The 27977-nt window shown below is 38.3% G+C and overlaps 1 protein-coding gene across 3 annotated transcripts in view; it reads right to left on the bottom strand.

The window, feature by feature from the left end:
- The window catches only part of TRPC6 (transient receptor potential cation channel subfamily C member 6), a 96697-nt gene extending 82895 nt beyond the window's left edge, over positions 1–13802 (bottom strand). For 2 of the 3 annotated variants that reach the window (XM_084895182.1, XM_084895181.1), the window contains exon 1: positions 13177–13802. In XM_084895182.1, the coding sequence (XP_084751308.1) occupies positions 13177–13343 (167 nt within the window). In that variant the 5' untranslated portion in view covers positions 13344–13802. The remainder of the gene's footprint in view (positions 1–13176) is intronic. The other variant, XM_084895180.1, reaches the window with a different exon arrangement.
- Between the last annotated feature and the right edge of the window lie 14175 nt (positions 13803–27977).

Below are 27977 nucleotides of genomic sequence, written 5' to 3'. Positions count from 1 at the left end.
CTACAGATTACCTAGGTTGGGCACATTCATAACCTTCCTTTGGTGACAAAGATTAGCAGTTTTTCAAAACCTGTTACTGTCATGTTTACCGAGATAAGTGATAAAACAGAATCTTCTTCTTCCTTTCTTTCTTCCCATTTCTGTTAACTACTAGTCATAAAATCTTTGGCAAGTACTTAACCTCTTTTTGCTGTGATATTTTTTTCTTTCTTTTCAGTAAAGTACATCATAGGTCTGTCATAAATATTAAATGAGTTAATATCTGTAAAACATTTAGAGGAAACCCTGGTACATAGAAACACCTAATAAATTGATTATTTTTTATTATTATTACTAGAATAATCATATAGAAGATAAATGAACATATAGATTAACAAATTAGTGAAGCTGTGCAATATAAAGCTTGAACTTCAAAGACAGTTATGATTCAATAAAAGAGAAGATAGAGGCTAAACATACTATTTACTGCTTTTCATAACATTTCATCCCATCTTCTCCCCTCACCTAGAATATGTTAGATGCAATGAGCACAAAACAAAAATCCTTGGTTCAGTAGGTCAGAGCCCCCCTGTGACTTCCCAAGTAGCTATGGAAAGAGAGAAGCAGGAATGATGAATATGCTCTCCAGGAGCGCAGCTCACCAAGCATCCAGCTGTGCCAGGGACAAGCACGAGGGTACGGATACCGAAATAGGGCCCTCTGCAACCTGCCAGCCCTTCTGTCCACGTGCTCCAGTCTGCGCTATCTAAGATGCATTTTTACATGTCATTCTCTGAACATGACTTACCGTCTCTAAATTTCAGTATTGTCACTTGCAATATGGACGTTTAACATAGCCAAGTGGCTGCTCTGAAGACAAAATTACATTTGTATGACAGCTACAAAAGGACCTGCTATAGAGTTGGTCCTCAAAAGGTGTCAGTCCCCCCAAATATACGTGAAGATTTTAGATTAGTCCTCCATAGAAACAGCAACTTGCATTGGACTGTAGGTGACTCTCACTAACAGCATTTCTACTCGTGGTCCTGGCTGAGTCATCTGAATTAGTGGGAGAACAGTTATACCACACTCATACATGTGTGAGTGTCTGTACCATTCATTTCTATAGGCTGTTTCAAATGTGAGACGGTCAATTTCAATGGCTTAAGAGTCTTGAACAGCATGCCAAATTTTAGATGCTAAAGTTCAATTGAAATTTGGCATACAGATGAGCATTTTTCCTTGTACTAAGAGCAAGCAGAAGATGCCTAGACAAAGAGCAATCACAAATGGTAATTTTATCCAACTGGATCTACTTATATTTAGCATTTTTTTTATGGAAGAGAGAAGAAAACAAGAACGGACTTATAGAAAATGTTTTCCTTTTGTGATTTACTTTCCAAAAAACAGAGATGAATTGCCTTATGAAGTTACTTCTTATAACTCAAGGAACAAAAACTGCCTAGAGAAAAAAATTATGCAAGTCTTTCAAGAGGTAAACAAAATTTCTGTAACAAAATATATATAGGCAATTCAGCACATCTGACCATGACGCCACAACCTACAGTGCCTGTCCCCTGGAAAAAAAAAAAATGTTTCCTGATAATAATTTGTTATCAGTGGCTAAGCTATTGATTATTTCAAGGCAGGGGAGGTGTGAAAACAAATTAGGTGGTTTCTGTCATAAAGAACACAGACCCCAAAAGAGGTCAATTAGAGGAGACTCACCATTAACCCAAGTGGCAGGGGGCAGCAGGGAGTTGTTGACTTTTAAATGAAGACAGAGGGGGAAGCAGATCCAAAGGTAATTTGGACACTTACTTTTTCCCTGGGAGCAGCTTTGGAAATGCCAATGCTTAACCAAGGTCCACGCCTTTTCTTTATGGCGAGAGATGTGTTTCAGAGGACATATTAGGATTCTCTCTGAATTCTAAACCACTACATATGTATAAGAAATCATATTCTCACACACGCTCCCTTTGATCAATGTTACTTAACTTCTGATGAGTATGTTGTTGTAAGGAAATGAGCTGTTTGATTTTACCCTTATACTGCTGCTGGGTGGGCATGTTTTGATAAGTGAATGATACCTCTGTGGGTAGGTGGTGGGATCTTCGCTTAAACATACTTAATGTCAATGATTCAGGAAAAGGCGGAATCCTAGAAAAAGAAATGGAGTTTGAAAAGTGTATCTTACACTGAGTACAAAGAGGGGGGTGGCTCTTCGTCTGTCCGGGCTAGGACTCATTAGGGGCTAGACTGCGTGAGGATGGTCTCAGGAGAGGAGGGAAGAATGCTCTCGCCAGCTGGATGAAGCTTAGTGGTAGGCAGGGGTCAGTCCTTAGAGACTCTGCATGTGAGCTAGAACAGCAGCTACAGCCAGCAAGGAGGTCTTCTCTGCTCATTAGTTCTCTTGTTATCCTTGAGCATTTGACAGGTCCTGACAAATTTACAGCCTCGTCTCAGGTGAGGGGAAGGAACTTGAAGGGAAGAGCCTGAGGCTAGAGAGCTAAAAGGAGAGCAGCATGGCAGTGGCAGTAACCAGTTCCCCAGAAGAAGGTGAATTTCAGAGGATATGCAACTGCACTATGAGGTATGGGTATCACCCTCTATATGGACATTCATACTTCTGCCTAAGCTAGCGGATTCAGATGTTTTTTTTATGAAAACAGCTGTATCACTTCATTCCTTATTATAACAAACTAGAGGCCCCATGCACAAAAATTCGTGCAATGGAGGGGTTCCTCAGCCTGGCTTGTGTCCTCTCACAGGCCAGGATCTCTCGAGAGATGTCCACCTGCTTGTTTAGGCCCATTCTCTGGGGAATTGGTTGCCAGTCAGACATCACTCTGGCAGCCTGGGAGCCCTCAGGGGATGTCCAACTAATGGCTTAGGCCCCCTCCCCACATCCTTAGCACTGCCATGGTTACGGGAGAGGCTCCTGCCACCACCACTGTACTGGTCAGCTATGAACTGGCTTCTGGCTAATGGCACTCCCCTTGTAGAAGCGCACTGATCACCAAGGGGCAGCTCCTGTGTTGAGCATCTGCCCCCTGGTGGTCAGTGCGTGTCATAGTGACTGTTCATTCCTCCATTAGGGTTAATTTGCATATTACCTTTTTATTATATAGGATAGGATACAAGGGAGGGCAAAAGTAGATTTAGAGTTGTGAGTCAACAACTCTGGAATCACGAAGTTTATTCTTATTTATTATTATTTATCAATTATTGTATTTATTATTATTATTATTAACCTACTTTTGCCCACCTTTGTATTGAGGAAAGGACTATATTTTTGTTAAGAAATAAATTAATTTGTAGCTTCTCTTTGCTATATATGGTGTTAAATGTAGAGAGATGGAGGATTGTCCACCTCTAGAAACTTATAGTGTAGTAGAAGGAAAGATGTATATACACAAATAAGTATTAAAAAAATGTGCCCAGCCAGTGTAGATCAATGTTTGAGTGTTGATCCATAAACCAGGAGTTCAGGGTTCAATTACCAGTCAGGGCACTTGCCTGGATTATAGGCTCCTTCCCTAATGAGGGGTATGTAGGAGGCAGCCAATTCAGGATTCTCTCTCATCACTGATGTGTCTCTCTCCCTCTCCCATCCTCTCTAAAAACAATAAAAACAGATGTTTGAACAGACATATTTATTAGACATATGGAGGCAAAATGAGGGAGAAACATGAAGATTTAATATTATTCATAGGCCTGCGTCCATACTTTAACTTCAATCTTAAACTTCTTCAAGAGAGTAGTGTGGTCCATTAGTAATTAACATTAACAAAACATTCTCTAGCCTGCCATCTGAATTTCTTCATTAGCTTATTTATACATAAATGTGTTGAATAAATATTTTATTTTGCCTGGAGAAAAAAAGGCTGTGTCTGGTGATTTAATTTATCTGTGCTCTCTGACCTAAGGTAACTTCTCTTAAGTCAGAAATTAAAAGTCTGGGTCTTAAGAATCATAGGTTACCAAAACCATCCTGTAGTCAACAAAAATTTTAAAGAATTCATGACCCATTAAAAAAAGTTACTTTCACCTATAATTTAAAAAAATTAATATAATAAAAAGAAAGATGAAGTCACATTTAATAAAGAAAATTTCCATGCACCTTTATTTAATAACAGGTTCTCCATGGTGCATAATTTTAAATAATATTATGGTCTATAGGTAAACATCATATAAACACTATTGTGACAATGTCTGTAATTCAATATCACACTTATGGAATATTATTCAAGTTCTTGATTTTGATCATTAATAATGTAAACTACTTTGAGTTTAAACAGCTGTTATGCTTTAATAGTCTATTTCTTCAGGATACTTCCTGTGTTGCCTAACCATGCACTAGGAGTAATTTTATTTGTTCCCAAAGAAACAGTAAAAATAATTTAAAAGTCTTTGTTGAGAGAGTATCAAGCATTTTAGCATTAAATAATCATAGTTTCTATTTAACTTAAACTATTCTATGAAACAGAAATGTTTCATGGAACTCATGAATCAAATAAAAAATAAATGTGTCTCCAAAAAAGTCACTTTTTTTTATCATGTGAAATGAAGAACATAATTAAGAATCTTTTGGGGTTCTTTCAACAACTGTGATTCATTGATATCACCTTTAAATAGGAATATCTTTGTGTCCATATCCTTGTTTAAATAAATCCTATCAGCAATGGAGCATCAATCAACTTTGTATAAGACATTACAGTAATACCTACAGAGTAAACAATGCCTTTATGTAAAAGAAAAATCATAGTTCTTACAAGCAACATTTTATTTATCATAGGTATCAAGATACATTAGGAGTGCATTTTCATTGTATATATTTTGAATTTTGATACTTACTCAAATATATTCTTTTCGTACACATGCAACATTTTCTAGAATAGACCACATGTTAGGACACAAAACAAGTCTCAATAAATTTAAGAAGATTGAAATCATATCAAGCATCTTCTCTGACCATCAGGTCCAAAACTAAAATTCAATCACAAAAATAAAAGAAAGAAAAACACACAAACATATGATGACTAAAAAGCATGTTACTAAACAATAAGTACATTAACAATGAGATCAAGGAAGAAATCAAAAGATACCTTGAAACAAATAAAAGTGAAAACACAACAACCCCCAATCTATGGTATACAGCAAAAGCAGTCCTACAAAGGAAATTCAGGCATATCTTAAAAAACAAGAAAAAATCTCAAATAAGCAATCTAGTTTCTTTATCCTTAAAGAAACTAGAAAAGAAAAACAAAGCCAAAAATGAGTAGAAGAAAGGAAATAACAAAGATAAGAGCAGAAATAAACAAAATAAGGGCATAAAAGAAAATTTAAAAGATCAATGAAACCAAGAGCTGATTTTGAAAAGATAAGCAAAATTTATAAACCCTTAACCAGACTTATCAAGAAAAAAAAAAAAGAGAGGGGACCCACCCAAATAAATAAAATCACAAATTAAAAAGAAGTAACAGCTGACACCACAAAATGCAAAGAATTACAAGAAAGTATTATAAACAACTATATTCCAACTAACTGGATAATTTGAAAGAAATAGGTAAGTTCCCAGAAAAATACAATAAACCAAAACTGAATCAAGAAGAAACAGAAAATCTGAACAGACAAATTACAACTAATGAAAATGAAGCAGCCATTTAAACAAACAAACAAACAAACAAAAAACCAACAACAACAACAACAACAAAAACTTCCAACAAATAAAACTCCTGGACCAGATGGCTTCACAGGTGAATTTTACCAACCAATCAAAGATGAACTAACACGCACCCTTCTCAAACAATTCCAAAAAGAATCACACGGAGGAAATCTCCCAAGCTCATTTTATGAGGCCAATATTATCCTAATTCCAAAACCAACAAAGAAACAACAAAGAAAGAAATTTATACTCCAATATCTCTGATGAATATAGGTGCTAAAATCCTCAACAAAATATTAGCAAACCGAATCCAGCAATCTATAATAAAAGTGTAATATGCTAATTAGACCAGACGTCCTTCTGGATGTCCTTCCTTCCAGAAAAAGCTGCGGCAGTGGGGGCCAAGGCCCTTGCACGAATTTTGTGCATCGGGCCTCTAGTACATTACAAAGATCATACACCATGACCAAGTAGGATTTATTCCTGGGATGCAAGGGTAGCAAATATCTGCAAATTTATTAACATGATACACCACTTAAACAAAATGAAGAATCAAAAGCATATGATCATATTGATAGATGCGATAAAAAAGCTTCTGACAAAATCCAGTACTCATTTATGATGAAAACTTTCAGCAAAGTGGAAATGAAATACATATTAACAAAATAAATGCCATATATGAAAAAAACATCATACTAAAACATCAAACTAAAAGCATTTCCCTTAAGATCAGGAGCAAGACAGGGATGTCCACTTTCACCACTCTTATTCAACACAGTACTGGAAGTCGTAGCCACAGCGATCAGACAAGAACAAGAAATAAAATTGGAAAGGAAGAAGTAAAACTGTCGTTATTTGCAGATGACATAGTACTGTATACAGAGAACCCTAGAGATTTCATTGTAAAAAAAAATTTAAAAATCACTGGAACTGAATTCAATGATTCAATAAAGTAGCAAGATACAAAAATAAACACCCAGAAAACAGCTGCATTTTTATAAAGCAATAATGAACTACAAGAAAGGGAAACAGGAAATAATCCCATTTACAACTGCATCAGAAAATGAAATGAAATACTTGGGAATGAACTTAACCAAGGACTAAAAACCTATACTCAAAGAATAATAAGGCACCACGGGAAGAAACTGAAGAAACAAATAAGTATAAGCATATACTCTGTTTATGGATAGGAAAAGTAAAGTGTCTATACAATCAAAAGCAATCTATAGACCCAATGCAATTCTTTTTTAAAATATATTTTATTGTGTTTTTTTATATAGAGAGGAAAGGCGAGGGAGAGACAGTTAGAAACATAGATGAGAGAGAAACATCAATCAGCTGCCTCCTGTACACACCCTACTGGGGATGTGCCCCCAACCAAGGTACATACCCTTGACCAGAATCGAACCTGGGACCCTTCAGTCTGCAGGCCTACACTCTATCCACAGAGCCAAACCGATTAGGGCTCCAATGCAATTCTTATCAAAATATCAATGGTGTGTTTCACAGACTAGAACAAATAACCTCAAACTGTATATGGAACCACTAACGACCCAGAATAGCCATAGCAATAGTGACAGAAAAAAAAAAAAGTTGGAGGTATCACATTACCTGATATCAAACTGTACTATAAGGCTATTGCAATCTAAAGAGTATGATAGTGGCATAAAAACAGACATATTGATAAACAGAAAAGAACAGAGAGCCCAGAAATAAACTCGCACCTATTTGCTCAATTAATATTTGACAAAGAAGGCAAAAAGATACAATGGGATAGTCTATTCAGTAACCAGTGTTGGGAAAATTGGACAAGTACATGCAAAAATATAAAACTACTTTCTTAGACAATATAGAAGAATAAACTCAAAATAGATTAAAGACTTAAATATAAGACTTGATAAAATAAAAATCCTTGAAGAAAACTTACAGACAGTAAACTCCCAGACATTTCTATTGGTAATATTTTTTTCTGATATATCTCCTTTAGCAAGAAAATAAAAGAAAAATAAATAAATGGGACTATATCAAACTAAAAAGTTTTGTACAACAAAGGTAACCATCAACAAAATGAAAAGACAAAAGACAACCCACTGAATCGGAGAACGTATTTGCCAATAAATACATTTGATAGAGGGTTAATACCCAAAATTTAAAAAGAACTCACACAACTCAATATCAAAAAAACAAACAATCTGATTAAAAACTGGACAAAGGACCTAAATAGACATTTCTCCAAAGAGGACATGCAAATAATCAATAGACATATGAAAAAATGCTCAACATCACTCGCTAATCATCAAAGAAATGCAAACTAAAACCACCATGAGATATCACCTCACACCTGTCATAATGGCTATCGTCAATAAATCAACAAACAATAAGAATTAGCAAGGATGTGGAGAAAAGGGAATCTTCGGGTACTGTTGTTGGGAATGCAGAAGAGTTCAGCCACTGTGGAAAACAGTGTGGAGGTTCCTAAACAAATTAAAAATGTAACTGCCTTTATGACCCACTCATTCCACTCCTGGGTATATATTCTAGGAAACTCAAAATATGAATTTGAAAGAATATATACACCCCTATGTTCAATGCAGCAATCTTTACAATGGCCAACCTATGGAGGCAACCCAAGTGCCATCGAAGTTGAGTGGATAAAAAAGCAGTGGAACATATATATAATATGACTTGGTCATAAAAAATAATGAGCTCTTACCATTTGTGACAGCATGAATGGACCTAGAGGATATTATGCTAAGTGAAATAGGTCATTCGAAAGCAAATGCCACATGATGTCACTTGTATGTGGACTCTAGAGAACAATAGAAACAAACAAAACAGATTCATAGTTACAGGAAACGGACTGATAGTTGCCAGAGGGGAGGAGGCTAAAGGGATGGGGTGAAAAAGGTGAAGGGATTGAGAAGCACAGATTGATAGCTACAAAATAGTAATGGGGATAGAAAGTATAGCATAGAAAATACAGTCAATAGTACTGTAATTACTATGGTGGTGCCAGTTAGGTACTGGATATATCAGGGGGAACACTTTCTAAAGCATATGATTATCTAACCACTGTGCAATCCACCTTAAAACTAATGCAAAATAACATTGACAATAAACTGTAACTGAAATTTTTCAAATTGAAAGTAACTTATTCAAATCCCTTGTATCTTGGTTCATTTTAATATTTCCTCTTGTCTTTAGTGTTCTGCAATCTCAGCATGATATGTCTAAATGGGTTTATTTTTATGTATTGCACTAATTTTGCTGTACTTCATACCCATGAGAATTTATCATTTCTGGGAAATTATCGACCATTATCTATTCAAATGTTGCCTCTCCCCTATTCTCTGCATTTTCTCCTTCTGGAACTCCTACCTTCTTATTCCATGACTCACTAATGTTTATATTTACTGTTTATGTCTCTGCATGCTGGGTATTATCGTCAATTATGCTATGGCTAATCTGCATTTTAACTCTTCCACAGAGTTGTGTTAATTTCAAATTTGTACTTTCATTTATAGAGTTTCTATTTTTTAAGTAGCTCTTATTCTCTCCTTAGAGTTCAATTTCTCCTTATATATTATCAACAATTTTATTTTTATATTCTGTATTTTATATTCTCTTTCATGTTGCTGCATTATCTTGAGTTCCATTATAAGGATCCAGTAAGGCTGTTGTATCTCATGCTGACTCTCCCTCGTGGATTGTATCATCTGCTCTCATTCTTGGTTGACTATTTCCTTGCATGTTTTGTCATATATTCTAGTGAACATATGTTTAGCCGTGCTCTTCTATCTTTTGCTATGTTCTTGAAAATCCTTGGCAGTTGAGATGGTTGGCACTATTCTTTAAAAAATCGTTTTCTATTTTACTCTTCCAGGAGTTGCAAGGGTATTTCCAGCTTGAAGATTTCCAGGTGAGCTCAGCAGTGTAAAAAAAAACACCAAAAAACAAAAAACAAAACTCACGTGACATGCAGGCCTAAAGAATGAAATTTTTAGGGAAGGTTTCTTTTCCTTTTACTAATGAAATTTCTTGTTTTCACATTGTGCTGGCGATATTTTTCTAGCCTAGCCTCTCATAAAAACAAGGATCCTTGATTTATGCAGGGACAGAGATGTCTCAGTCCCAATTCTCTGCCTCATCTGGAACCGAGGTCTTAGCTTCTCTCCATTTCACATGGACACTGGACTCCAAGCTCCTGGTCACTCAGATCCATAATCCCCCAGGCAGCCAGCATCAGCTCACAGGCTGTGCTATGTCTTTTAATGTCTTTGCTTGTGACACGTGGTAATCTCTTTTACTTTTTGCAAAACTGCATATTGTCTTAAAATTATTTTAAATATTTTATCCAGTATTGCCAAGTATTAACAAACATAATTTTAAATAATTGTCTCAGTCCACTGAATTGCCAAAGCTTTAGTTTACAAACAGCTTACTATGTCATTATGCTTAATTCTTTAATCAGTCTTTTCCAAATAGAATGCTTAGTTGGACTGTGTTTCAGATCTTGAGAATTTAGAAACCCTTAACATTACTTTTTATGTCCAGAATTCTTCCTCATATTCAGAAGTGACGAACAAGACACAAACTTTTAAGTTCTAAATAATACTTCCTAGGATTCTGGCAGAACATGGACTATTTCTTGCTCATCACCATTACAAATTGACCAAAACAGAGCACATTACTTGACTACCAATTAAAAATTGGAAAAAGGAAGAATTTAAATCTTTTTCTTCTAAACACCATGTCAAAATGTTACTACTTATACTATTAAAGCCTGAGAATTGCTCCCAAACAAAATAATTTGCCACCATTTTTAGTGGTAAAGCCTCATCAATCTATGTAAAAATCTTTCTACATAAGTGCATTATGAAACAGATATTTTTAGCAAGCGTCTTTGAATTTATCTCACAGAAAAGACAACTTGCAAAAAAAATGTGATTTTTATAAGAGAAAAATCTCAATGATTTCACAAAATGGCATGCCCATGTCTAAAGTGCACTAGTGACTGCCCTTTCACAAATAACATGCCTCCCACTCTGGGGAAATGTATGAAACTGTTTGAATAACATGTCAATAGCATATGGAAGGGTTTATTTGTACTCTCTACTAAAGGGAAGTAGTTTCGTTTAGCTCTTTCTCTTACATCATAGGTGTGCAGTACTGCTGTTTATTGGTTAAAAGATTTCAGTTCCTTGACTTTTTTAACTGCGAAAAATAAAAACCTTGCCAGAGTAAACAGTAAGGAAAGGTAACTATAAAACTTTAAAACTATAAAACTTTTTGGAAATAATAGATTTAGACACGGCCAAACTCTAATTCTGGAACAAGGCTCACTCTTAAATTATTATAATAGTTCTGACATGACAAGAGGGGGTGCTCCTTGTGGTCTGAAGCAAATTCAAATATTTATTTCTACTTATCTTTCTGCTGCCCAGGTCTAGCCATTAAGATTGATTTGGAATTCCTGAACTAAGGGAGAAAAATGCTCTCTACATAGAAGGTAATGTAAGAACTAGATAGTAGTAAAACAGTAAGGCAATAAACCACATTTGAAGAAAACATTGGGGAAAGCTTTCAGGATATGATATTATTACTTTACTTAGTCTCACTATCAATATATTACCACTAGTTTTTAAATCGAATTATTTTTTCCCACAGACAGTAACAAGTGATTATAGACTAATCAGGCGATAAAAAGAAGAAAAAAAAAGATTTTGTTTACGGGACAGTCTAATTTTTAAAAAACGGTGTAGTTATTTTAAGTTGCTTAACTTAGCAACAGATATACCCTCTTAGTAGATCTCAAATCTAAGCCAATAAAAAAGAAATGTTCATCTATGTTTTAAGCATAAACTCTCAAATCAAATTTGAAAATAGTTGTATTTACCATATCCAGGATTCATTCATTTTTCTTTTTATTTTTTTTCTTGGTATATATCTCCTTGCTACTCAGAGGGTGGTCTGTGGACCAGAAGCCTCCACATTTCTCAGCAATCATTAGAAATGCAGTATCTTGGCCTGCACCGCGAGCCTGCTGAATCAGAACCTGCATTTCAACAAGATCTGTCGGTAATTCATAGGCCCACTAAAGTTTGAGAAGGGCTGTACTGTAAGAAATAAAAATGTTCTGTCATTTAAAGTCAAATACAACATTTCTTCTGGGGATAAGGACGATGTCCTGGAATTAGATAGTGATGATGATTTCACGACTTTGTGTATATACTAAACACCACTGAGCTGTACAACTTAAAATGAATTGTATGGTATGTAAAATATGTCTTAATTTTTTTAAAAAAAGACTCGTACACATACAGAAAAAAAAAAAAAAAACTAGGCCTTTCCTACAAGCCAATACCTAAAATAAAGTTTCACATCTTAAAACAAAAAGAGAAGTAACAGTAAATGATTTCAAATCGTACAGCACACGGATGCATGCAACCAGTTCTAACTTCCCCCCCCCCCCCCCCCTTTTATCTTGGGAAGAAGATGCTCCATTTCCTAGGCTTCACCTCTTACTGGGAAAGGGAACCGCAGCGGCCTTGTCTGTGGGCAGCCCTGGCCAAAGATTGGGGCTCCCTGTGCTCTCCTGAGGGTCTGCCTGGGGCCAAGGGGGCGATGCCACCTCCCTCACATACACTGAGCCCTGCTTTCCGCGGGAGGAAAACCGCATGTGGATGGATGTGGCAAGTCAGGAAGCCAGACCGCCGGTCCAGTGGAGGAGCAAAGAGGCAGGAGCGCTATCTCCCAGCTGCACCCGTGGGCCCAGGGGTGGGGGAGGGGAGACTTCGCCTTCATTTCACCCTCTGCCCGCCTCTGCCAATCTCCTCTTCACCTCCTCCTCCACACCCCCCCCCCAAAAAAAAACACACCAAATTCTTAAATAAAGTCTTTCAATTACAGAGAATGCACTAGAACCACCGCCCGCCCACCCCGCCCCCCTGCAGCCCCGCACCCTAGCGGGCTCACCAACCCGGGCGCCTTTGGTAAAAGCTTCGGGCGCGGAAGCCCAGAAGTTCCATTCCCCAGACTTGCCCTGGCGACCCGGCATGGGGCAGATGCCCCAGGGCCAGCCCACCCCGTCCCCCGCCCCCCCCGCACACCGCACCCCGCACCCCTGGGCGCTCCCTGCCGTCCGGGGTCCCCAGGACCTGCGCGCTCCCCCGAAGGGCCGGGCAGGCGGGGCCCGTGGACACGCACCGTGTCCCACCCCTCTTCCCACGGAGGCTGCCAGAGGTGCGCCCCTTTGAATGGGTGCCTGCCCAGGCCATGCCACAGGTGCAGGGCACGGGGTGCCAGCTGACACCCGCACTGGAGAAGCGGACGAGACCTCCGATCACCCGCGGTGGCCTCGGTGGCCTGCGGGCTCAGGCTCACGGGCAGACCCACCTCCCCGCGCTGGCTCCCCGGGAGCCATCCAGAGCCGCACGCGCCCCTCGGCTCCCTCCCGGGATCCCAGCCCGGGCTCGCGGGCCAGCTCGCACCCCCGGAGGATGCACAGCCCCGCCCGGCCCCGCACTCACACGCTGGGGTAGACGCAGGGCGGCAGCGGGGGCTGCGCGCAGCCGTCCTCCCCGGGCTCGGCGTCCAGCAGCAGGTAGTCCTGGCTCTCGTTGCGCCGCGCACCCGCCCGGGCTACAGCCCGGGGGGATCCGGCCGTCCGGGCCCCGAACGGCGGGCTGGGGTTCATAGCGGGAAGCCGCCCCGGCGGGGCCCCGCGCCGCTCCGCTCCGGGGGGGGACGCCTGGCGGTGCCCAGGGCGCGGGGTGCGCTCCGCGTCGCTCTCTCCGGACTGGCCCGGGCGCCCCGGTGCCCGGGGGACGCGGTGGAGGCGGGGGGTGCGGGCGCCTGGCGGAGGTCCGAGCTCCGAAGAGCCGCTTTGCTGCTAGCAAGGGGGAGAACTCAGCCAGTGAGGGGGTCCCAAAGGGGACCCCGCGAGGAGGCGGCCGGGCGCCCGGGAGAGGGAGCGCAGGCGGGAGGCAGCGGAGCCTGGGAGCCCGGCGCAGGGGAGCGGCAGCGGGAGAGTTACTATGTCAACGAGACTCTCCTGCCCGGCTCCCGCCTTCCTCCCCCGTGTCCTCTGTCAGGATCCCACCTTTAAAGGGATCAGAATGACGTTCGAGAAAGAGCAGCCAAAGCCTGTCCTGTGGCCACAACTTTCTGGGCCAGGAGGAACCTCAAGGAGGCGGGGCTACACACGCATTTTTTTTTTTTTTCATGGTCCTAAGAGTCTGCTCATTTAGAACCCACACAAATTAAGAACTTTCTAGGAAGCTTCTCTTAAGTAAGACTCCTGAAGAACCAAAGAAACCTGTATTTTTATTTTTTTTAGAAGAGATACGATGTAATAACTGCATGGACTGATGCCAGGTGAGTTCTTGGAATATCGGAGGGCCACTTCGTAAAGTATGATTGTCTAACACTGTGCTGTGCATCTGAAACTAAGCTGTAATTGGGGGGGGGGGGGGGGGGGGGAATGTTCAAAGTATTTTTAAATAAAAGAAACACGAGCTTCTCCTTTCTCTAGTCTGCTTTCATTTTCTTAAGGCGTTTTCTCTCCCATTCCCAACCCCCAACGTTCTTGCAACTCTTCACTTTAAAAATGGACAACCTCTGTGATCCCAGTGCCAGATGTTCCCAGCTCCTGAGCAAACCAACAGAAATAGGCAAGCATTTTCCGATGATAACGACAGGGGCCAGCAGCCTGCTTTCCTTCCATCGCCGCAAATGCCAGGATCAGTTCTCTGCCAGATGTTCCCCACATTTCCAAACTGTGTTTCATTTTAAGACTTCGTTTTAAATTCTGATTTAATCTTCCTACACGTGAGAATTAAAAACTTCTCAGCAAGGATGAAAAAGGATCTGTAGTACCAGCAGTCGACAATTAGGAGCCCATTCAGTCATTCAACAAAGAGTTAATCAATGGACTCAGAGGCACACTACCCAGGTAAGGCTCCTTCCTGTCTGCCTCCACAGAGTCTTCATGGAAGAGAGGCAGATGGATTAAACAAGCAACTGAGAAAATAGCAGAGACAAAGGATACCATGAAAATAAGAGATTTGCCTAAACCGGTTTGGCTCAGTGGATAGAACATTGGTCTGTGGACTGAAAGGTCCCGGGTTCGATTCTTGTACATTGGTTGCGGGCACATCCCCCATAGGGGGTGTGCAGGAGGCAGCTGGTCGATGTTTCTATCTCATCGGCATTTCTAGCTCTCTATCCCTCTCCCTTCCTCTCTGTGGAAAATAAAAATTAAAAAAGAAAAAAAAAGAGACTTATGTGATATAACTGGGGACTGGATAGGTATTTATTAGAGACCTGTCCAAGGAGGTGCTAGTTAAAGAACGGTTAGCAAAGAACCAGTTGTAAAATGATCAGAAGCCCTTTGCAGATGGATTGAAGAAAGCCAGACTGCCTGAGGTCCCTAAAGGTACCTTTGCTTGGGTGGACAATGCAATGGATGTTGGAAATGGGAGCATCAGCAATGGACTAGGTGGAGGAAAGAATTTAGAGCTGTGACCTAGCCAGTGTGCTAAGAACTAAAGTTCAAAGAAGACAGAAACCATTGTGTTCTGAGAACCCTAGACCTATATTTGGCACAGGTATGTGGAAGGAATGAGTGGGTGGAAGGATGGATGAAGTATTTCAAAGAGGGAGAGGACATTCTTGGCCACCAAAAGAACATCCCTAAAAAACTAACGTTGATCATTCTGAAGCACGTTATTCCTGATTTAAGAATATACTTTTTTGATCTCTTAACACGTGGAGCCATAATTTAAAAAAAATCTTTTTCTTAGTACATATGCATAGCAATAAGATACTATGCTTAAATTTTGTTTGTAGCAACTTCTACCTGTCAGAACTCAACAGCTTTGATGCTTAAAATAGTTAGTTAATAAATATTTAATTTAAATAATGTCAAGATAATCATTTTGGTAAAATCAAGTGTGGGAAACAATTTAGTGGGGAAAGTAACAATTCAGATGTTTTTTATCTGACTCAAATTCTATGAGTGAAAGCAGTTAGAAGGGTCCTGTAGTGTTAGTTGAAGTGTTAGTCTTTAACTTAGAAAAGAAAAATAGAGACAATTTATTTTGTTGTTGTTACAGTTAATTGAACTGTTTGTGCCCTTTCTCATAGCACTTTTTTTTTTTTTTTCATTTCTAGGTAGCAACATTTACACCGAAAAGTTATTACAGCAAACTTATAGTGTGATATCAGTTTTCCATTTTTCAAGATAGGGCATGTTTTTCTCTATTATTTGAAATGTAGTTAGTACTGGACCAATAAATCCCAGGAATATTTCCCCCCAGGAGAGAGAAGGCGGTATACAAATAATTAGAAGACTCTGAAAGCTTATGATATGATGAAGTGAAAAGAGCTTTAGGTCAGAAGTCTGAAAGCCTGGATTCCTGTTCTAACCATTAAGAGAGGGCATTCCATCTCCCTCTGTTTCACTTGTTCACCATCAAGTGGATATATAATTACCAGAACCCCTCAATTTTTAACTTTCTGCATTTTATGATTATGCACTTTTATATTTTCAATTATGTTTAGAAAACACAGAGAAACAATAAGGTGAGACAGCTTTTCAGCTGGTTAACCTATTTTTAAGCCATGAACAGCAGCGTTGAGTAGATCTGGAGAATGGAGAAACTGAGGTGAATGAAGAAATTATAGTTCTCACCAAAACCGGTTTGGCTCAGTGGATAGAGCATCTGCCTGTGGACTGAAAGGTCCCAGGTTCAATTCTAGTCAAAGGCCTGTACATTGGTTGTGGGCACATCCCCAGTAGGGGGTGTGCAGGAGGCAGCTGGTTGATGTTTCTAGCTCTCTATCCCTCTCCCTTCCTCTCTGTAAAAAATCAATAAAATATATATTTTTTAAATTAAAAAGAAATGATAGTTCTCAAAGTAAAACATAGTAGCTGAGTGAAGAAATTACAATTTTCATAGAGTAAAAATTTTTTCTGTTTTTTTTATGTTATCTGTGTTTATGTAATATGTTTATAGTGCTGAAATATAAAGGTGCGCTCCGTTGTGACTCTGAGATGTGGGGATGAAGGTGGAGGGAATCTTTTTGGAAGGAGGAAGGGATTCCGACAAGAGAAGAACTTGTCTCATATACTCACCTGATGTTTGATCTGTTTTACTAAAACTGGTTTATTATTATAACAGTATCTGGTAAAGTCCGTTGGGCAAAATGAGCAACGTGAAGGGGTTGATCTCAGAAGATCTCATGCTAGGAGCCCAGGGGGACAAAAGGTTGAGAAAACATTACTAAGATGCCTGGTGACTCAGAAAGAAGCTAAGAAGGCGGTACATGGAAGACTCGGGGCAGCTGCAGTCTGTGAGATGCTGCTGCTGATGGGAAACGACTGACACAGGGCTTTGCTGGGAAACGCAGTTTGGGGTTAGCTGGCCGAGAGCTACAAATAGTAGTTCAGTCAGGAATTCATCTGGATTATTTAAAGCATGGAGACCCAAGCCCTGACCCTACTGCCTGTAGAATCCACAGTAGAGGGAGGAGGGAAGAGAGAGAGAGAGAGAGAGAGAGAGAGAGAGAGAGAGAGAGAGAGAGAGAGAGAGAGAGAGAGAGAGAGAGGGAGAGAGAGAGAGAGAGAGAGAGAGAGAGAATAAAACACCCTAGGACTCCCGGAAGGCCTGATCTCCTATGAATGAAGGTGCTAAGTAAATTCTGGTTTGAGTGAAATCGTTGCCAATAGATTTTTGAACTTCAACTTCTTAATTTTTAAAGTAAAGGCATTGTAATAATTACATTTGATATCTCTATTGCGGCTGAAGGTTCATTAAATATTAGAAATATAAAATTTACTTAGAAACTATTTTAGTTTTCGCTTTAATTTGAACTTAATATAGATGTCCAAAATTCTAACATTGTCATATGGGTATTTTATAAGCACTCATGATTACCATGGCTTCATTTAGAATAAGTCATATTGGAATAAATTAATCTCTTGTGATAGAATTATTATATTGCTTTCCGTACACTATTGACCACGAGCATCGTGCAATATGTTTGTCAGCAAGATTGAAAACTATGGACTGTTTACAGAGGAGTGATTCTAAAATAGTCAGAACACTGTTGAGAAGACTGCTGATTTATTGCTCAGTGTCACCCAGGCTCAGTAAATGGAGACATATTCAGAATGGGTGGAACTACTTTATAGGGAGTTAGTTTCCTATCACTAGACATATTCAAAGGCAGCCTGGACCTCAATTTTCTGCACATGCCATAAAGTGAATGGACGTGTGGGTGTTAAATTAAGTGAACACTGAAATCCTTTAAGAAAAAGTCAAAATTTCATCATCACGTCCATGGACCCTAAATACATTCACAATATCTCTGATTTTTTTTTTTTTAACTTAGTAAACCCAGACTAACAGGCATGTCTTTAACATAACAAAGAAGACCTATTTTAGATAAAACCAACATGGGATAACACCACAAATACTTCCATCAGTGTTAGGAATAAAATAAAGATATTACTATCATTACTATTATTCATTAGCTAAGAACTTCTACAATAAGCTAAATAAGCCATGAAAAATAGAAGAAAGAGTTAGTAGTTTACAGATGTTAGAATTGTGTATTATTAAAAAATTAAGATTTTAAACTAAAATTTATTAGAATGAGAAGAAACCTGTTTAGAATAATGTTAGCTTATAAAGGTAAACGGAAAATTCAGTCATTTTTCTATATACTAGCAATAGCCAGTCACAATACAATAAGAGCTACAAAATATGAAATAAATAGAAACAAACTGAACCAAGAATTATAAGATCTATGTAAATAAAATTATAAAGTTTCAATAAGACCTAATTTAGAGTCAAAGGCTTACAGTAGACTATTCAATACATTTTATTGATAGTTTGATGAGAGTGGTATTAAATTTATAGACTAATTGGGTAAAATGTAGTAATTTCTAATCTTGTCTTCCCCTCTAGGGACAGGTTTCCTCTACTATTTATTTTTCACAAGAATAAATTGACAAAGGCAAAAAAAAATGATTTTAAAAAACAATGAAAGGAACTTCCCTTATATTAAATGATTTAGTAAAACCACAATAAATAGATTGGTATTAACAAATCACAAACATTAAAAGAACATAATAGAAAGTTTAGACAAAGACATCAGGGCTTAAAATTTTTTATTGTATGATAAATAATACATCTCTAGTCAGTAAGGGAAATGAAGGAATATTGAATAAATGAAATTGGGTAAGAGTCTGTCTTCACTTTTGCCAAAATAAATAGGATGTATCAAGAATTTGAATATAATTTTTAAAACCATAAAATCTAAAAGGGGAAAATTATAAATAAAATTGAAAAAAATACTGTATGTAATCTTTGAGGTGGATAACACCATTCCAAGCATTCATCAAAAGCTGAAACAATAAATGAAAAGATTTATAGAATTGACTAATGAAAGCAAAAACTTATATATGTCACAGAAACCAGTTTGGCTCAGTGGATAGAGCGTCGGCCTGCAGACTGAAAGGTCCCAGGTTCTATTCAGGTCAAGGGAATGTACCTTGGTTGCGGACACATCCCCAGTAGGAGGTGTGCAAGAGGCAGCTGATTGATGATTCTCTCTCATCGATGTTTCTAACTCTCTATTCCTCTTTCTTCCTCTCTGTAAAAAATCAATAAAATATATTTTAAAAAACTTATATATGTCAATGTTTATAGCTCAGAGAGTTGCATCAGTGCCACCCACACAAACCACTTTATCCGTAGGGATAGTTAGTGAAGAAGCAGCTGAAAGTTCAAGCTTTACTGTGGGTTCATGTTCCTTTTGGCAGGAAGACGGGCTCCAGTAATCTTCATGAGCCCATGATTACACGCATTTTTCTAGTCACATTTCTTAGATTTGCCACATTTCATTAAAACCTCATGCCATGACTCTTTTTTTTTAATATATATGTTTTTATTGATTTTAGAGAATGAAGAAGATAAAGAGATAGAAACATCCATCGGCTGCTTCCTGCATGTCCCTACGGAGGATTGAGCCCTCAACCTGGGAATCAAACAGGTCAAAGTTCAACCACTGAGTCACTTTTTTCTGACTCCCTCACTAACGTGCAGACACCCTGCCTATATCAGACTGCAGTGGGAGCTCCCCACCCTGAGCCATTTCCTTCACTCTTAAAGGGATGTTTTTGTGCACCTAAATTTATCAGGATTTTAACAGTGAGCATAATGGCCACATCTTTGGTTTCATCCTCAATGTGATACTGATATTTTGAAGTCTTTGTGATTTAAATAATTTCACAATTTTATTTTTACCATTTGGGAATGAAAAGCAGCATCTTCTTCAACCTTTTAAAGGTCTCTGAATTTGAAAATCCTCTTCTCTTTCAATTTTGCTTGCAAACTTCGAACCACTATTCAGAGTTCATCTCTTTCTTGTATCAAATTGCCGAATATAGCCTATAGCAACCAACATTTGCTATGAACATTCTTTTTTTTTCAGTCCTTCCTTACAATTAAAATCTTATTACATACATTGTCTTACCCAAGTCCTTCAAGGTGACACTTTTTGCCATATTTTTTTCTATCACATAACACCAGGTAATGTGAACTACCCTCTTTCCAGTATCTGCTAACAGATTCTTTGTTAATCTCCTCCTGACTTCTAAGAAAAGGCCACATATTTTAGTTTTATTATGTATATAGTTTGTCAGCTGGTTTTACTTACAGAACCACCACACTTCTAGTTACTAATTTTTGTGACAGAAATAAAAAGCATCATTTCTTTTGGAGGTTATCAGAGTTATAGTAGTTACATATGGCAGGTTTGAATCTTATAAGAATTTAATTTGTGAGACAGAAGTTGCTACATCATAATTTAACTACTAAAAAAACACAGACAATGAGACAATCTTGAAAGAAGCCAGTGGGAAAAGATACATATACACAAGGAAACAATGGTTCAATTAACCAATGATTTCTCCCTAGAGGACCATAAGATGATATAGTAAAACTTCTTTAAAACTTATCAAATCTTAATTTTGAATCATCGGCTGCTTCCTGCAAGTCCCTACAGAGGATTGAGCCTTCCTAAGACTTGCATAATTTCATTTTTATTTGCATATATTTGGTCCATTCTAAAGTTTGTTCTTGTGTCTGGTATGAGATATGGATACACTTTTATCTTCCTTCACATGGCTATTCACTCCTACCAGCATCATTTATTTAAAACTTCACTTCAGCCCTAACCAGTTTGGTTCAGTGGATAGAGTGTCAGCCTGTGGACTGAAGGGTCCCAGGTTTGATTCAGGTCAAGGGCATGTATCTTGGTTGCGGGCACATCCCCAGTAGGAGGTGTGCAGGAGGCAGCTGATTGATGATTCTCTCTCATCGATGTTTCTAACTCTCTATTCCTCTCCCTTCCTCTCTGTAAAAAAAAAAATCAATAAAATATATATTTTTTTTTAAAACTTCATTTCATCCCAGTGTTTTTAGGTATCATCTTTATCATATATTAAATTTCTATATGTATTCAAGTCTATTTCCAGAATTGCTATTCTTTCCCATTAATAAGTTTGTTTATTCATATGAGTCCCAAACTTTCAATTATAGAAGATCTTATCTAATAAAAGAGTAATATGCAAATTAACCACCACTCTGCTATACCCATACGTCACATCCACCAGCCAATCAGGAGTAAGTATGAAAATTAACCCAACCAACATGGCTGCGGCCAAGGAAAGAGCAGGAAGCTTGCTTTCTCCAGAAAGGGAGGAAGTCAAGTTTCCACACACTCTGGCAGACCAAGGCCTCCACTTAAGACTATAAAGTTTCAATTATAGAAGACAAATAAATCCCAAGAAAAATGGGTGCAGCCACACAGCTAGCAGGAGGCTTGGCATTGCTCAAGGCTACAAAATTTAAATTATGGAAGATAAATAAATCCCAACAAAAATGGGGCAGCCATGGAGCTGTAGAGAGAAGGAGGCTTGAGTTGTCCCTAGCGATGGAGGAAGCCAAGCTTTCCCAGTCCTGGCCTGCCTTGGCCTCCACTGAAGGCTACAAAGTTTCAATTATAGAAGATAAATAAATCCCAACAAAAATGGCTGTGGCCACAGAGCAAGCAGGAGGCCACATATGTTATAGTTGGATATGATAATCGCTAGGAGGGCAATAGGGAGGACAAGGCTACAAAGTTTAAATTATAGAAGATAAATAAGTCCCAGATCCCAGGGTCTCCGCTTGGGTCACCAGGGGGCATGGCTGGCTTGCAAACCACCACAGGCCCCTCGCTTAGGCTGTCCCATGCCCCAAGGGGAACCCCCACCCTTATCCAAGACACCCTTCAGGGAAAACCAGCTGGCCCCCACCTGTGTACCAGGCCTCTATCCTATCTAATAAAAGATATGCAGAATTGACGATCACTCCAACACACAAGATTGCTGCTTCCATGTGGTCAAAGATGGATGCCCCCATGTGGACACAAGATGGCCACCCCAAGATGGCCAGCAAGGGAGGGCAGTTGGGAGGGACCATCCCTGCAAGGGAGGGCAGTTGGAGGCAATCAACCCTAAAGGGGAGGGCAGTTAGGGGTGACCAGGCCAGCAGAGGAGGGAAGTTGCGGGGAGACCCAGGCCTGCAGGGGAGGGGACTTAGGGGTGACCAGGCCTGCAAGGGAGGGCAGTTAAAGGTGACCATGCCTGCAGGGGAGGGAGTTAGGGGCAATCAGGCTGGCATTGGAGCAGTTAGGCATCAATCAGGCTGGCAGGGGAGTGATTAGGGGGTGATCAGGCTGGTAGGCAGAAGTGGTTAGGGGCAATCATGAAGGCAGGCAGGAGAGCAGTTGGGAGCCAGCAGTCCTAGACTGTGAGACGGATGTCCATCGGCCTATTTAGGCCCGATCATACCTGGATGGGACCTAAATGGGCAGTTGGACATCCCTCAAGGGGTCCCATATTGGAGAGGGTGCAGGTTGGGATGAGGGACACACACTCCTGTGCACAAATTTTGTGCACCAGGCCTCTAGTTTATAATATATTTTAATATATTTTAAGACTAATCCCTTCTTTTAGCTTTCCTTTTCTGTATTTTCCTGGTTATTTTTGTATGCTTATTTTTCCATATGAACTTTGATATCAACTTTTCCAACTCCAAAATAAATGCTTGTTGGTATTTTTATTGGTATTACATTAACTTTAGAAATTAATTTAAACAAAACAAGCATCTTTGTGACTAAATTATCATATCCAAATATAACATATGTCTATGTTATATTTGGATATGATAATTGCTAGGAGGGCAATGGGGAGGACAAGGGGACATCTATAATACTTTTATCAATAAAGATTTTTAAAAACAAATACAAGAGATGCCTTTTTTATTTGCTTATATCTATTTTTGTATCTTGCAGAATTGTTTTAAAGTTTTCTTTATGTAGTTTTTACACATCTTGCTAAGCATATGCCTAAGTTTTAAATGTTTCATCCTATATTTTCCATTATATTATCTAAATAGTTATTTTTGTTTTCATGAAGTCCATTAATGTCTACATTAATTTTATAGCCTGATACCTCAGTGAATTATTTTATTGTTTCAGTTTATCATTGACTCTTTATAGAGTTTTCTAGGAATACCATCATATTTTTTGAACTAAAGATAGTTTTCTATTTTTTTCAAATCCCTATGACTAGTTTTTGTTTTTTTCTGTTGTCTAATTGCATTGATTAGTGACCCAAATACACTGTGAAAATGCAGTGTTGATTAAAGATATGTATATACATGTATATAAGATATAAATACATACAAATGTGTGTGTGTGCTCACATGTATTCACTAGGAAAATATTCATCAATTCCTATTTTCTTGAAGTTTTTAAATTCTTTTTGAAAAGGAGTTTTCCAAAAAACTATGGAGCTAATCATGATTTTTCTTCTTAGGTTTATTAATATGGCCCATTATATTAATGCATATCTTAATGGTGAACCATTCTTATATTCCAGAATAAATCCTACTTGATCATTACATATTATTTCCTAAATACGGTGCAGGTTTTTGCTTGCTAATATTTCATTTAGGCTTTTTTGCACAAGAAATGATAATTGTAATATTCTTTTTAATATTATAAAACTGGTGTCTTCTTGAAAAACATTCAGAGTATCAAGAAAGGGGATGGTGATTTGAGATATTGTTGGTGCTAAAAGAAGCTTCATATAATGCATATAAAGCAGATATTAGTTCACAAATAAATTAGTTATTTGGTGATTAGGAAGTGATGTTTCAAACATTTTATATCCTAACATGTTAGTTTATAACCATATAGACAATAAGTTCTTTACTGTGTTTTAGTAACATTTTAGGAAGTTGATTGTTTGGCATGGATATGAATGCATTATAGCTTTTTCCATTTGATAATAAGTCCAGTCAGCATAAAGCAAAAACTAATAGATCTACAAGTAGAAATATATCCACAATCTCAGATCTTAAATTGCCTCTTTATGTTTGCTATGGGAAATCCTCTGTATTGAGAGATATAAAAGATTTGAACACAATTGGCAAACTTGACCTCAGTCATTCATAGAACAATTCAGTGAAGCAGGGGCCAGCAAACTGTGCCAGATTCTGCCTGTGGCCTGTTTTGAAGGAAATGTTAGTTAAGAATGGTTTTTTACATATTTTAAATGTTTGGTTTTTACATTTTACATTTTGCATTTTGTGAAAAAATAAAGATAAATATGTTACAAGGACCATGTGGGGCCCACAAAGCCTAAAATATTTATATTTGGTTCATCATAGAGAAAGTTTGCTGATCCCTGCACTAGACAAACTACACTCTTTATAAGCACACCTGCAATATTAAAATATCAGTCAAAGAACTCATAATGAAAATTATACCAGTAATAGGCTTTAAAATAAATGACAAAAATGCTCCTGCTTCTACTTGTAATGTGTTCACCAAACTCTCATTCACTTTCCTCTTTCTGAATGTGTAAGAAAACAACATTTGTTGGTGTTGGGAAAATTGGACATTTACATGCAAAAAAATGAAACTAGACCATCTTCTTACACGATATACAGGAATAAAGTCAAAACGAATTAAAGACTTAAATGTAAGATTCAATACCTTAAAAATCCTAGAGGAAAAAAAAACAAACAGAGGCAGTAAAATCTTGAACATTTCTCCTAGTGATATTTTTTTCCTGATATATCTCTCAAGCATGGGAAAAGAAAAAATAAATAAATAAACGATGGAACTATATCGAATTTTAAAAATTTAGCAAAACAAAGGAAACTATCAACAAAAAAAGACAGCCCAGTGAATGGGAAAACATATTTTCCAATGATACATCCAATAAAAGATTAATATCCAAACTTTGAAAAGAACTCACACAACACAATACCAAAAGAAAACAAACTCCAATTAAAAAATAGACAAAGGATCTGAAAAGACAGTTCTCCAAAGAGGACATACAGATGTACAATAGACAGGATAAGATGCTCAATTCCACTAATCATCAGAGGAATGCAAATTAAAACCACCATAAGATATCACCTCACATCTGTCAGAATGGCTATCATCAATAAATTCACAAATGGCAAGTGTTCATGAGGATGTGAAGGAAAGGGAACCCTTGTTCACTGCTGGTGGGAATGCAGACTGGTGCAGCCACTGTTGAAAACAGTATGGAGGTTCCTCAAAAAATTAAAAATTGAACTGCCTTTATGACTCAGTGATTTCATTTCTGGGTATATATCTAAAGAAACCCAAAACACTAATTTGAAAGAATATATATACCCCTATGTTCATTGCTGCATTATTTACAATAACCAACCTATGGAAGCAACCCCAAGTGCCTATCAATAAAAGAGTTGGTAAAAAAAAAAAAAAATGGTTGTATATATAAACAATAAAATATTACTTGGCCATAAAAAATAACAGTCTTGCCATTTGTGACAGCACAGATGGACCTAGATGGCATTATGCTAAGTGAAATAAGTCAGACAGAGAAAGATAAATACCATATGGTGTCACTTATATGTGTAATCTAAAGAATAATATAAACATACAAATAAAGCAGACTTATAGAATCAAAAAACAGGTTGACAATTGCTAGAGGAGAGGGAGCTTGAGGACTGGATGAAAAAAATAAAGCGATTGAGAAATACAAATTGGTGTTACAAAATAGTCATGGGGATGTAAAGTATAGCATAGGAAATATACTCATTTAATATTATAATAACTACCTATAGTGTCAGGTGGGTACTGGGAATATCAAGGGAACACTTTGTAAAATACGTATATAATTGTCTAATCACTATTCTGTACAACTAAAACTAATGCAAAATAATATTAAATGTAAACTGCAATTTTCAAATTATTTTAAAATTCAAAATTAAAAAATTAAAATACCTGCAATGACATTGTCACATCTAAAAAAATAATAATAATAATATAAGTAACATTTGCCATGGTCTTCTGTGGTTAAATTGGGGCCATATAGCTGGCTATGAGCAATTGTAAACATTTCTACACAATAATTAACACTTTCAATTGACATTTGGGGGTCTATGCTCCCTCCCTTTGAATTGGGATCAACTTTACTGACTCACTTATACCTATTAAACTGTAGCCAAAACAATGTGCAACTCCTAAGGCAAGAAAAAGTCCTACTGCTTCCACTTGGATCTCCTGAGCCAGTTGTCTTTGGAGGCACCCTGCAACAGTGGTCGGCAAACTCATTAGTCAACAGAGCCAAATTTTCAACAGCATAACGATTGAAATTTCTTTTGAGAGCCAAATTTTTTAAACTTAAACTTCTTCTAATGCCACTTCTTCAAAATAGACTCGCCCAGGCCATGATATTTTGTGGAAGAGCCACACTCAAGGGGCCAAAAAGCCACATGTGGCTCGCGAGTTGTGGTTTGCCAACCACTGCCCTAGAAGTCCAAATACCTTGCATCCTTCAACTGTGAAGAACACAGACCACATGAAAAAGTCTACATATAATTGTTTTGGCTGAAAATCCCTATTGAAATTCCATCTGACAACCAGCACCAACAGCCAGACATATGTGCGAAGACACTCATGAAATAAGCCTTTAGTCTTAAATTGACTCCCAGCCATCAAGTCTTACTAACCGAGGCCTCAGACATTGTGAGACAGAGCTGAGCTCTCCCTGAGGCACCCTGTCTGAATATATGACCCACAGAATCTGTAAATTTAATAAAGTGATGATTTCAAGACAGTAAGTTTTGGGGTAGTTTGTTATGCAGCAATACTAACTAGAACATGAACGATTGAAATAGAGGTGGGTATTACATAGGCCACTTCTAGACATAGACATATATCCCTTTTACTCTAGATTCTCTTCCATTTGACTCTCTTAGAACAGGAAGTTTAGTTGACATCATTATAAGAAGTCTGGATTTTTGGAAACCAACTGGAGTAGTCAAGCCAAAAAGAACTACTTAACCCATATTAGACCCACACATACAAAAAAAAAAAAAAAAATCTTTACTATGCTGAATCACTGGTATCTATATATATAAAACCCTAAGCAACCAGTCAATCACTTAACAGGTCGACCGTTTGACAAGTCACTATGATGCACACTGACCACCAGGGGGCAGGCGCTCAGTGCAGGAGCTCTCCCCTGATGGTCAGTACGCTCTCACAGTGGGAGTGCTACTCAGCTGACCAGCAGGCCCCAGACGCCGGGCTCATGGCTGGCAAATGCAGCTGCAGCCGCACCTCCCTCCTGTCTCCATGGCAGCGCTACCAAGAGCAGCAGCAGAGGCAGACACTGTGGGGTGAGCAGGAGTGGCGTAGCAATTCCCTGCCCTCCTCCCACTCTCTACCTACCCCACCGCTTGGGCTCAGGCCCCTCCTCAGCTGCCTGATGCTTTGAACACTACTACACCCTTGGGGTCCCAGACTGTGAGAGGGTGCAGGCCAGGCTGACGGACCCCATGCACCCAACCTCTAGTTCAGGCATAATTGCCCATTCTATCTTACTAACACAAATATATTTTGAAATTTGAGGGATGAATCTAAAGCAGAATTTAGAGGAAAATTACCTGCAAATTTTTCATTTTTAAAATTAATGAAATTGATAAACCTAATGCAAGACTTGTCAAGGAGAGCAAATGTGAAAGAAGGCAATTCTAGGATTGCAAAAAGGAATCTCACTGTACATCTTATAGACATTGAGAAACCATAGCAAAATATTGCAAAGTTACTAGTATACCAATATAAAAGCTGAAAAAATCCTAGAAAACACATCTTATCAAAACACAAAAAATAGGACATCTTACTAATTCTATATTTTAGAAGT

The sequence above is a fragment of the Pipistrellus hanaki genome (assembly GCF_964339955.1).
Source record: "Pipistrellus hanaki genome assembly, chromosome: 9".
Lineage (NCBI taxonomy): Eukaryota > Metazoa > Chordata > Mammalia > Chiroptera > Vespertilionidae > Pipistrellus > Pipistrellus hanaki.
This window is presented reverse-complemented; position numbering and strand designations above follow the sequence as displayed.